Raw genomic sequence first — 13,594 nt, 5'->3', positions numbered from 1 at the left:
GAAGCAGTTTTTGTTAAAAACTACTCCAAGCCCTTTAATTTGCATGGGGGGAGGAGCCTTGTTATAACAATGCCATCTGGAGATAGAGTGGAACAGGAGTCAGGGAACCCTGCTTAAAGCTGACAGGCAGGGCCCCTGTGATCAGCTTTGTGGTCTAAATCACTATAAAAAATAGTGAAAAAAATTAAATATAAAATAATCACTTACCTGCTCCCCTCCGGTCAGCTGATCGCCAGGCTCCTGTACTGTGACCCCAGTCAGCTGTGCTGTAAACCCACATCTCAGTTTACAGCACACATCATCCGGGGTCACAGACCAGGAGCCCGGCGACCAGCTGACTGGAGGAGAGCGATCACCTATTACTGATCAGCAGGCAGGCAAGTGTAAGCGAAGGGGCAATGAGGGGGGGTGTTAGGGGAGTAGCGCCAGCCAGCATCAGCATATGCGCAGAGACACATTTTTGTGAAAAATACAGTGAGAAGTGTGCGGTGAAGATTCACATGGACAGAGCTTTATCGCAAGCTCCGTCCTTGCTCGAGAATCTTAATACTTTCTTGTGATATTTCCTAAATTTGCAATGAAAATTTAAAGGAAAAATATCACACATTTGAAGTGCGGATTGAAATGAATAGAGGCCATATACCGTTAGCATAGATCAACAGAAAAGGGTGTTAGAAACAGATACAATTCCAAAAAGTGGTAAACTAGGGTAGGCTCAAGAAAACGCCACATTGAGAGGTGTAGAATACAGAGGCTGGCACTGACACTGGCACAGACAGAATTTATATTTCAAAATGTAATTTTTGTGCTACCTTTGTCTTCATTTGTGGACTGTGACTGTCAGAGATGTATCCATAATCAAGGTCAGACTGGCCCATAGGCAGGGCTGTCAAGAGCTCTGAAAGGCTCGGGTAACTGCGGGGTGCGTGGCCAATTCCGAGGAGACGTGGCCACACCTCCTCCCCCAAACTGAATAAACTACTGTGTGCTCAGCACAACGTCTCCAGATGAGAGGGGGCAGCTCCAGGGGTACACTTCTCCTCTCTGCCCACTACCGCTGGCTGCGCCTGTAAAGCAGCGCAGCCACAGCGGCACATTGCCCTATGTGCCGCTGCGGCTGTGCTGCTACTGTATAACAGACGCAGCCAGCGGTAGTGGGAAGAACAGTAGGAAGGTCACTAACCTGAGCCCGGCTAAGTAGTACTCGCTCCCCTCTCCTCTCTGAGTCCCTGCACAGAGGGTTACAGGGAAAATCGACAGTAGGACCCTCTGTTTGTGGGCCCCACCCCATCCTCTAATATCAGGTTCAAGAGTGTGTCCTCAAATTATACATTGTTACTATATTAGAGGATCAGTTACCTGGCAGAGCAGAAACATGGATGAACATGAGTGATTGCTTTGTTTCAATAGAAACTACACCAAGATTCACCCTCCTGCCAATCAAAAGTAGCGGATGGGTTAACAGATCTAATGTTTTCCTATGTGATAATAACATTTAAAATATAGGGGTCCATGTACTAAGAGCAGATATGGGGGCCAAACAAAAAAGGCAGAGAAAATCCCTGTACATGTCTCTTCTCAATATGTACTATAGGGTTTTCTCTGCCTTCAGCCTGCTAGCGCTAGGAGCAGTCTAGAATATCACACTGCCATAGGCACCTATGTCAGCGCTAAGTCACCCAGCTATTATTGAGAATAAATGTTGCATACCGTCAGTTGTCTTGTCCAGTGCCGGCTCCTCACCTCCAGCTGCCATTATCTGCCTCTCCTCACATGAAGGCCAGTGAGAAGCAGGCTGCAGGAAGTGAAGTGAGTCACATTTGTCTGTTTGTTAATAAAGCTTGTTAAAAATAAAATAACGCTGAAGCTGCACAGGGTTTAGGATGGGAGCAGAGACCAGGTGACAGGTGAGAGTCCACAGGAAGCGTAATGCGTCTCTGCTGACACCGCCGAGGGGGTGACTTACCCTTCAAACTCCTAGGCGGGAATATTTTTAGTATCGCATTACCTGCTTCCTGCTTCGCAACAAGTGAAGCAGGATATGCTTTTTCTCTATGCTAAGTGGATTTTTAGTACATGGACCTCATAGCATATTGCAAACTAAGAATGTGGTTGAAAAAAAACAAAATTAAAAATCACTTTTGCCATCCCAGCGGTAATAATTTTAGATAATTGAACCTTTTATTTTACAATGGCATGTCATTTGACCTTTACTAGACCTAATGTAGTTCTCATTGAGTTTTATAGACTAGCTGGTGTGCAAGGGGGTTCCCTATCATATGTACATATACATAGAGAGGATCACCATCATGTGCTTCATTAAAATACTGCATTTCCAGGAATATGGTGTATTCACTACAGTGCATAATCTGGTAGATTATACAATCTATAATTAGTATAATTAGTATTTACTATACTAAGGGAGCCCAGACCATGTACTATAGTATCCATGTTGTCTGCAGGCTATGAACCTCTCTAATAGTCAGCCAAGCCTCTCTGGTGGCTGGTCACAACCCCTGTGATATCTGGACACACCCTTAAACATGGGCCCCTACCATTGCACTTTGTCTTCATGCTCCAGTTCAACATTGTTCTTAATCCTGGTGTCGAAGCACTAGAAGTAGTAACCATCCCATAGCAGAGACAGGATTAAGAACAAATGTACCAGTTTTCAAAAGACTGTCACCTTTTTTTCTTCCAAAATCTTTATCACACAATGGGGCTGACAGCAAACTACAGGTGTATATTGTATGGAATCGGTACGATTAGCCAGCGGCTGAATAGCTGCCCGCTGAAATCCTGACAGCGGAAGGCCGGGTGGATCAGAATGCTGGCAACGGTGGGTAAGTAGGCTAACCTACCCCTATCTCCCCCCTTACCCTAACCCTCTCTTGCTGGTGCCTAGCCCTAACCCCCCGCAGTGGTTCCTAAACCTAACCCCTCCTCCCCGCACCCTAAGCCTAACCTTCCCAGGGTGGGTGCCTAGCCCTAACCTCCCCTCAGTGGTGCTTAACCCTAACCCTCCCGGGTGGTGCTTAACCCTAACCCTCCCGGGTGGTGCTTAACACTAACCCTCCCTTCCCCGGGGACTTTGCTTTAATTTACCCGTCCGGATAATCGGAATTCTGCTTCTTCGTGATGCCGGCGTTGGTATCCCGTTTAGAGTCAGGATATCGGCGTCGGTATATTGCCGGGCGGCGGGATATGGACATCGGGATATCGACGCCTGGCATTCCGTCCACCGGCAATGTGACTGCATACCTATTGTATAATATTGGGCCTGATGCACAGTTGGAAGCAGATCAAGAATACAGTGCTGAAATATCCACCCATGTGTATAAATGTACTCAACTCAAGATGCGACTACATGTGCGCCAGGTTTACTAGTCACCATGTTCGATATGCACTTGCTCCCTCCCTATACTACTGTAGGCAGGGGCGAAACTACTGGCGGTGCAGCCGATGCACTGCATTGTGGCTTGCCGCAATATAGGGGTCCATGCTGCCTGTATGGCAGTTGCAGCTCAGCTGCTTGCCAGGCAGTCGTCAAGGCTGTGACTGACCCAGCCAGCAGCTACACGCAGGGGCCTGGAGCACAGTGCAGTCAGGCTCAGCACTGCAGTGCACTACTGGGCAATAACTCCCAATAGTCTCTGCAGTGGGGTCAGAGGAGAATGTGCTGAGCTCTAATTGGAGGAGCCCATCACATGCTCCTCTGACCCAGCAGCAGCACAGCCTCATGTGTGTGACTCATTGTGAGGCTGTGACTGCTGCTGCCAACTGCCTGTGGATATTGCTGGTGGTGAGTACACTGTGTGGGGACTACAGTGTGGCATAATGTGTGGGGACTACAGTGTGGCTCAATGTGTGGGCAATGTAGGAGGCATAATGTGTGGGCAATACAGGAGGCATAATGTGTGGGCACTACAGGTGGCATGTGTGGGGACTACAGTGTAGCATAATGTGTGGGCACTAGAGGTGGTATAATGTGTGGGGACTACAGGTGGCATAATGTGTGGGGACCACAGGTGGCATAATGTGGGGGGTACTACAGTGTAGTATAATGTGTGGGGCACTACAGTGTGACATAATGTGGAGGGTACTACAGTGTGGTATAATGTGTCGGGCACCCACTGCATCGCCCTTTCACCCACTGCCTCTCCCTGACACATACTGCCTGTCACCCTTTCCCTGTCACCCACTGCCTGTCACCTCTCCCTGTCACCCACTGTCTATACCCTCTCCTTTTCAGCCAGGGTGTTAATTCAATTAATTATCCCCATAGTCTAGATGAGTCTGAGTAGAACCATATGAATAAATGAGATGACAGGTAGCCTTGAGTAGAACCTACAGATATATCCACATACACCTATACTCAAAATACGCCAAGTAGACCCATTTGGTGCGCCATAGGCTTTGTATCTTTTTCTTAAAATGTTCAACTTAATCTGCTACTTTACAATAATTATTTTGCAACAACAATACTAATCCTAAGTACTTAGAGCCTGATTGACTATGGAACGCAATTCTGCTTCTACGCACGCACCGCAGTTGCTAATATCAGCAGTGCTATTTAAATGTGTGCATTCACATTGTGAACGCATCCTGACATAAGGACGCCCACTTCCCCTCACTCACATTCGTATGCTAGGGCAACATATCGAAACCATCAGTAAAATTGAGTAATATTGGACCCATAGGCACACTGGTACAAGCCCTGATCTTACTGCTTATGGCCATGCAGTGGATAATTTATGCACGCCCCTGCAACAGCGTTGAAACGCACTGATACGCCTGCGTTCGCCCGACCACCCCCCATCACCACCCACTAATGGCACTTCCTGTCAATTACTCTGCTCTGGGTCTGCATAGCCTTTGCAATCGCAATTCTGTTTGCAGTTGCTAGCTCGCGCACGTGCGCTGTGATGCATACACATGCACAGAACGTGACAATCGACTGATTGCGTGCGTCTTTGCAACTGCGTTCCTTGCTGAATCAGGCCCTTAGTACACTATTAGCAACTTAAGACGCAACATTCAGGAAATAGTATGTAATCTGGGTGAAAAGGCAAAAAATAGAAGTCCAAAGCCAGTGATTTGCATCATTATGCTTAACCTGCTATTTTATACCAATTCCTTTGTGACAAAAACACTAATTCTAAGTACTTAGGGCCTGATTCTGCAGTGCATGCCAGTGCACTGCTGATGCCAGATTCACGATTATCGGCTGCGTGCAGCTTTGCAATTGCGGTCCTTGCTGAATCAGACCCCTAGTACACTATTAGTGAATTAAGATACAAAATTTGGGAATACAGTAAGTACTCAAGCACTGGAGTCACTAACATGGCGGAGCATATAAATTGCGATAAAGCATCTTGCACCATAAGGCGCAAAAAAGATACATGTACAGTATGAGGACACTGTATGGTGGGCAGAGCTCAGTGGTTATAGAGACCGAATGTACTGTACTACAAGATTAATATTTTAGCTTTTACAAATTGACTTAACAAAATGACATACAGTAACACTGAGTTGTTACATGAAACAAACTGAGAGATTCAAGTACATACTTCTACAGGTGGGCAGAGGAAAGTCCCAGGAGGCACTGTTTTGGGAGCTGGATACACAGGTTAGCAAGGCATGACCTTCCAGCATATACCCTGCATTGCAGCTGTAGCGCACTTTGTCTCCTATGTTGAATGTCGTCCCCTGTTGTAGGCCATTCTGTAGTCGCCCAGGATTTCCACATGTGTGACTTGGCAAAACTGTAGAGACACAAAGAAATCATCAAAGGTTGCACACTAAGGTTATAATTACTGGCATGTGCCAACATGTAAAATTCAGATCATCACCAGGCTCCATATCAATGTGCAAAGTAGTAATAGTGAAATGGACATATTTAAATAATACACATTAGCTAACAGCTTTCCTACACTTTCCTGTGCACAATTTACTAATCATCTATCCATGACCTGATTATGGACATTTTAAGATATATATATATATATATATATATATATATATATATATATCATAAAGTACCAAACATCAGGATAGTTCCAATTCATGCTGAGCACCAAAGTGTATTTTCCCTCCCCCACTTGCCTTCTGTAACACCATTCACCTAACTGACACTGATTAAAGCTACTCTGGAGCCAACAGAGACAACCTATTAATTACATAGAAAGTTCATAGATCAGTTTACAGAGCGTCTCCCAGAGCTCCTGTCTACGTGATTGGCAATAAAGAGGTGACTAATGTTAGCTCTGTATGTGTCAATGTCAGTGGCTGTGTGTCTGTGTTGATGACACTTGGGTCTAATTCAGAGTTGCATACTATGCTGATAGACAAACGGCTGATGTTTTTTCTTTTGCGCATGTTCCTGGAGTCACACAGCTCATGCACCCCGATTGCCACCATACAGAGACACAGAATTTAGTGGGCGTTCCTGGGAGGTAACAGGGGGTGGCTTAGCTGACGCGTGAGTGTCCCTGTATGCAGCTGCCTCCAAAGATGCACAGCTGCTCACACAGGAGGCAATGGGGCTGGTGTAAGTTTTGATGGTGGGTCCGAGGATGCACCAAGACGGAAATGTACCATCACAAGATGCTGCAAGTGGGCCTCTCAGTGTTAAGGAAATCGGCCGCGCCATTGGCATAAGATGCAAACAAGTCTGCGGCAAAAGACGCAGCTGTGGCTCAGGGACATTTTACGAGAGGAGGCCCGTGTGCAGCCTTTGCGCGATCTCCTCCTATCTGCAGCGCAGTATACTCTGGATTTTTGCTAGAATCTACTGTGAATGCGCTAGTCTCCAAGAACATGGTGCACTTGCTATGTTCCTGGAGACACCTCTAGTGTGCATGCGCAGGTCACTGGGAAAATGGTTGTCGCACCATTTTCCCTGTGATTTCAGTCTGCAGCATTGCGGGACTCCAGGGAGGTAAGTATAATAATTATATTAGTGCAGGGCAGGGGCGTATCTATAATGGGTGCAGAGTGTGCAGTGCACACGGGCCCCTGGGTCCAGGAGGTCTGCACCGTACACTCCGCACCCATATTATCAAATACTTTTCTCTCCAAGGTCCCGCGTCGGGTGTCTCAGCCCTGCACAAAATGCCAGAAAATGGCCACCGTGGCCATTTTTCTGGCGTTTTGCGCATGTGCAGTGAGGAAATTGCTGGGAAAATGGTGGCCGCACCATTTCCCTGGCAACCTGCGCATGCGCAGTACACTCTGGGCACACTCACACACTAATGCTGCGGTCGGCTGTCAGACGTGCCAGTCTGCTGCCGGCTGCCAGGGAGAGAGGAGGGGGCCCCAGACAGGGAAACACAAATTTTCACCCCATTAAGTAATTTTTTTATTTTTATTGGCATCTATGGTAAACAGGGAAAAAGCAATTTATCATCATCAGTTTAGCATACATACAGAACTGCTCTGTGACTTTTAATCTACAGTATAATATGCTATACCATGTAATAGGAATTAAAAAGTTAATTGAAAATATAAAATAGTTGATATATGTGAGTGACAAGTTGAAAAAATATTTAAGTAAATAAGCATCATATATACTATAGATTAAAACAAAACAATGTAAAAAAATTGCATAGCAACTATTGTACAATTAGTAGCAATATATCTAACATCTAGTACCATCATAATCAATGTAACCTAAGCACATCGTTGTATACATGTGAAAAATAAATAAAATCGGATAGAAATAATCATTTACTGCAGTTTACTGTAATTGGAAGCATATCAATGCAAGGGAAGACAATCAGTAATCTTTGACAAATAGCGTGTGTATTAGTCAAGAAACATGACTGGAAACTCATCAAATAAAGTGACTGATGATACCAGAAACCCCCAAAGAAACATTAAATAGATTTCTGTTAGCACCAACAACAAATAAATAAACATAAATCGATAGCACTTGAAACCATACAAAGCATACTATACTATGGTTCGTGGCATATCTCAGTTTACAATTCACGAAGCTCTCTAATTATTTCTAAAGCTTTTTTAGATTCTGGAATTTGTAAGAAGTACATAATACCAGGGGCTCAAACAATGATTGTAGTATTTGAATGAAGTCCTTCAGCTATCTTTAAAGTGCATCTGTCAGCCACAGCCTGTCTTTCCTTCTAATTTGTGTCTTTTCTAAAAAAAAAAAAAAATCTTTTACAATCATTCACTGACTTTCCGCAAGTGTGTTTTGTGTATTTTGGTGACAATATATAGTATGTTTAGTTATTTGTGTCTTATGCAAACTTGTGTAGGAAAGGCAAATGTCTAATGCAAAGACACCAACTATGGTCCTTGGAGGTTGTAAACAAGAGACCTTGACATTCAATCTCTTCCATTTAAATGTCTGATAGTGACACATGAGAGACTAACCACATAGCCACTAACTTGCTTTATTTGAATACTGGGCCTAATTCAGACCCGCTCGCGAGCGCTGAGTGCTCGCAAGCGGGTCGATGTTGGCCCAATGCACATGCGCACGACGGAGGCGGCTCCGTCGTGCGCATGACCGAGACCCGGATAGCGGCGGGCAAGCCATCACTCCGGGTCTCGCTACAAAGGGGGCGTGCTGTCGATGGTGAGTGACAGCACGCTCCCTTTGGTAGGCATGGCTGCCGAGACGGAGGCGTTCCCATGGGAACGCCTACCATCTGGGGCCGGCCCCACTGACATCACAAGTGATGTCAGTGGGAGTGCTCTCGGCTCTGATAGAGCCGAAAGCACTCCATGGCTTGCGGCAACGAGACCCTACCACAAGGGTCTCGTCGGAAGCACAATGGTCGCGATGGTCTTGACCATCACGACCATCTTCCTGGCCGCTCGCTATAGCTGTGGGTGGTCACCCACAGCTATCCGAGCAGCCAGGAGGCCGCTCTAAAAATGAAGAAGGACGGCCCTGATTCAGAGCAAGCGCTCTGTCAGAGCATCCGGCTCTGAATCAGGGCCACTGTGCTAAACTAAGCCGTATAGCAAAAGAAAAATTACAGAAGGGGATGGCCATGAAATGATGAAAGGATGGACTATGTTTTACACTGGTAAGTAGGACCAACAGTCATGCAAAAGTAGGTACAAACTTCTTCTATGGACGAAGTTGCAAACACAAGAATGTATGTGTGTATGCTCCTTTTTGACTGCTAGGCCAACAATTAAGTATGAACTTATTATACATCTCCAAACATATACTGTACAGTATGAAAATACTGTAGCAAACGCAATCAGCATTGGGCATTTCACTTCTTTCCTTTGCACCTATATGACCCTATCAATTGCTCCAGGCATGAAATTTAAAATGACAGATTCTCATACTCAATGATGAGTTTAACAGTCCCGAACCAGGGATCAACATCCTGGAGAAGTTTAAGTGAATATACTACTCATAGCAATGTGACTAGGACTTATTGGAACTCTTCAGCAGCTCAAACAGAGCTACTGGAATACTGCAATGAGTGGTATATACGTTTACACTTATACAGGATGTCAAGCTCTGGAAAAGGCATCAATACCAGCACCAGCACGGGAGAGTGCCTCTTGAGGAGGGTGGGTAGTCAAAAAAAAATACAGCTGCATATCTTCTTTGATGTTCAGATAGACTTGGTCTCATAGCAACTGCAGCCCCTGCAATGGTGTTGTTCTGCCACTGTCTGCAAGGGTTCAAAAGGTTACACTGGTCAATAGGACATGACCTTTTGCTGCTCATAATAAAACTTGAATTATCTGGGAGCTCTGAGTTCCTGAACATTGGGTCTCATTCCTATACCTTCAATTGCACACCTCATAAGAAATACTGGGGGACTATTTAGCAAATTAATTCTGTCCTTAAAACAAGTGAAAATGGCATTTTCTGCATATTGAAGTTAGAATTAAGTTTTAAAGCTATTATTATAAAGAGAGATATATCTTGTGTTTTGTGAGAAAAAGCGCCCCATACTTTTCAATGGGGACAGTATTAAGGGGCTATATAACAAGTTCTGAAAATCTAAGCCTAGTGGAGTTTGCCCCCATTAGCTGACACCATCTGAAGATGGCCTGCTGTTCCCTATGGGGGAAGCCGGGCCAGAGAGAGAGTGGGCTAGACCTTTTCCAGGTGCCTCATGGGACTAATTCACATTGTGCATTACATTTACATTACAGCTGGGTCCAAACCCAGAATCCAAGTGATAGCATTAGCTATCACATTCCTTTTTACTCATCACCAGCCTAATCCTGGTGACCATGATAAATATACTTTAAAATACGTTCCAAATCGCTGCAATATACTGTAATAAGGAATTTTAGTTTTCAAAAACACCAAATACCTTCAGCAAGCCAAATCGGGGAGTACCATATTGAACACCCATGTCAGAGCATCATTTGGGGGGTGACAGGCTGATTTCCCCAAAAATTACAGTACTTTTCGCTAGAGTATCACCGGGTGCCGGTTACGCGTACTTTGAATTTGAATACAGGGATACGTGGGCACGCACGCGATACTTTAACGCCTACAAAACAGGCGAAGGCAACGTTAAGGCTGGGCCGCGTTAAATTATCGCGGCTCGGCTCAAATTGAATACGGGCCTATGCTGCCATTACTTGGTTTTCTGTGTACTGGTCCTTTAAACTTAGTTACTGAACTATGCTTTGTCATAGTCTTAGCTGCCATTGTTTGCATTATACGTACTGATTTTAATTTTAACATGTCTATGAACTGCTTCATTCCTGGTACTCCTAGACTGGTAAGTAGCGTACCTTTATTTCCATACATTATAGTTGCTCACCTCCTTATACAAGATTTAAATATCTCTGTAACTGGAGTTCAACTTTATAATTAAAGGTTATACTGTACTATATTACCTCTGACACCTATTGTCATTGTAGTTGCACAATAAACTGACCGGAATGGATCTGAGCTATATTATGAAGTTTCACATATACACATATAGGGCCTGATTCAGCAAGGATCGCTGATGAGATTGCATACGCAGATGGCCGATTGTTGCGTACTGCGCGTGACTACGCAGACCCATCGCAGAGTGATTGACAGGAAGTACCATTTGGGGAGGTGATGGTACCATTTGGGGAGGTGAAACAAAGGCGTGCCAATGCTTTTGAACGCCATTACAGGGGGGTGCATAAATTAGCCACTACGATGGCGTATGCAGCTTCAGTGCTCACAGCGTACAGGAAAGTTAGCAATTTATAAGTGATGTCTGACCTGCTGTAAATATACGTGTGGCTCCGATGTACTTCGATATTTTGGGTGGATTGCAAGATGTTACAAATGTGCGTTAGGGGAAGTGGGCGTCTGCATGTTGTCCGTGCGAGTGCCTTGTGAATGCACATATTAGCATACTTTCGCAGCAGAACTGCGTACAAGATTGCAGTCGCGATACTTGCTGAATTGAGCCCATAGTCTGATATGCCCAATATAGAGGAATATCAGGTTATATGTGGACATATAAGGCTATATCAATCTTAGACTGTCTAGAACTTCATAATTTTGTGGCAACTTACACATATACATTAGCGATGATTATGATGATGATGTAAGGCTCTATTGGCACATTGGGTAACCACATTGGTGACTGACTATATATTGGTCTATGTAAATATACTGCCACATTGATTATATGCTAGGTAGTAAAGTTGGCTGTCTGGTTGCTTGTGAGGATGTACTGGCATATTGGCTGGTGAGCATAGTCGCCAGGAACAAATAACATTACTGTGTCAAAAAAGCTAGAATAATATCTCTGCGTGTCCTCTCACAACAAAATCATCAACAGCAGATGTTCATAGTACAAGAGTGAATTATCCTCTACAGTCATTACTGAGGAACGTCATAACTAATTTTCATGAGACACTGATCCTTAGTAAATTGATTGAACTGATAAATTGCATGCTCATTATTATTGATTTAACCCCAAAGTTGATATCTTTATAATGTATTGTTGACATTAGCACTTTAACATTTAATTAAATCAGCCAGGATATCTGTGGTAAAAAAAAAACAACAGATATTATGACATTGTGGAAAAGACTAAGCTTGGCAGGTATATCCATGACCGTAATCCTCATAAAGAGATTTACATTGACCACCTTATTTTATATTTGTGTAGAGTACAGTATAAAGAACGGTCAGGCAAGGAGAAGCCTGAAAGCAGACTCAGAGAAATGAAAAAGATGTATCTCTTGCTGATGGGAGAGACCTTGCTGATGAGTATAACTACCTTAGGTCTTGTTGCTGTGCTCAGTCTTGCCATAGTGTATGACCTGTACATGAAACTGTCTTCCAGCACCTCACCATAGTAGTAGAGTTTGGCTGTTCCTCATCCAGTTTTAAGCCTCCTACAAAGCTGTTTCTGTTTCAGTTAATGACTGTATTTAAACCTACATATTGAAAATGATGATCGTTATCACCTGTTTGATATGATTGATTAATCATACACCTGACTATTATCCTACTATTATCTTGCTAGGCAAAAGGTGCAATACAGTTTTACGATATATATTTATTGGAAGCAAATGCAACGCCGGATTACAGATGGGCAGCAGGGGTGATTGCATACATAGGGGGCCCCCACACAGGAGGGCAGAACAGCATATCATTGCTTGCACTCTAGTTCTCCTTAACGGCTCAGCTGTTCCATATACAGGGGCCGCCGCAGAGCTCACTGCCCTGCTGTCTCACTAGATGATGACATCTCTCGGGACTTTGCATGTCTCAGAGTTAGCAGTCCCATAGAGATGCTGCCCGTGCTGGTTATGAGCACACACATACACATGGCACCTGTGGCTGAGCTGAATCCCAAAGCCAAAGCAGTCAGGAGCCGCTCAGTCGGTCAGGCAGGTACAGTATATCCATAAAAGTTCTTGGCCCAATTATCAAAATGCAAAGTGAATGAAGAGAAGAGAAATCTAAATTAAATCAATAATTGGTGTGACCACCCTTTGCCTTCAAAACAGCATCAATTATTCTAGGTACACTTGCACACAGTTTTTGAAGGAACTCGGCAGGGAGGTTGTTCCAAAAATTTTGGAGAACTAACCACAGATCTTCTGTGGATGTAGGCTTGCTCACATCCTTCTGTCTCTTCGTGTAATCCCTGACAGACTCAATGATGTTGAGATCAGGGCTCTGTGGGAGCCATATCATCACTTCCAGGACTCCTTGTTCTTCTTTACGCTAAAAACAGTTATTAATGACAATAGCTGTATGTTTGGGGTCATTGTTCTGCTGCAGAATAAATTTGGAGCCAATCAAATGTCTCCCTGGTGGTATTGAATGTATTTCTCAGGATTGAGGACACCATTAATCCTGATCAAATCCCCAACTCCATTTGCTGAAATGCAGCTGCAAACCCTGCAAGGAACCTCCACCATGCTTCACTGTTGCCTGCAGACAATCATTATTGTGCCGCTCTCCAGCCCTTTGGCAAACAAATTGCCTTCTGTTACAGACAAATATTTCACATTTTGACTCATCAGTCTAGAGTACCTGCTGCTGTTTTTCTACACCCTAGTTCCTGTTTTCGTGCATAGTTGAATCGCTTGGCCTTGTGTCCACATTGAAGGTATGGCTTTTTGGCCTTAATTC

The 13,594-nt window shown here is 44.3% G+C and overlaps 1 protein-coding gene across 1 annotated transcript in view; it reads right to left on the bottom strand.

The window, feature by feature from the left end:
- Positions 1-13,594, bottom strand: part of CSMD2 (CUB and Sushi multiple domains 2) — a 1,115,355-nt gene that overhangs the window by 606,632 nt on the left and 495,129 nt on the right. Inside the window, exon 4 of the mRNA XM_088462676.1 lies at positions 5,571-5,765. Coding sequence (XP_088318802.1) covers positions 5,571-5,765 — 195 coding nt within the window. The remainder of the gene's footprint in view (positions 1-5,570; positions 5,766-13,594) is intronic.

Source organism: Taudactylus pleione, unplaced genomic scaffold (genome assembly GCF_031769625.1).
Source record: "Taudactylus pleione unplaced genomic scaffold, aTauple2 ptg000007l, whole genome shotgun sequence".
Lineage (NCBI taxonomy): Eukaryota > Metazoa > Chordata > Amphibia > Anura > Myobatrachidae > Taudactylus > Taudactylus pleione.
Note: the sequence above shows the minus strand (reverse complement) of the source record. Positions and strands in the feature narration are given on the sequence as shown.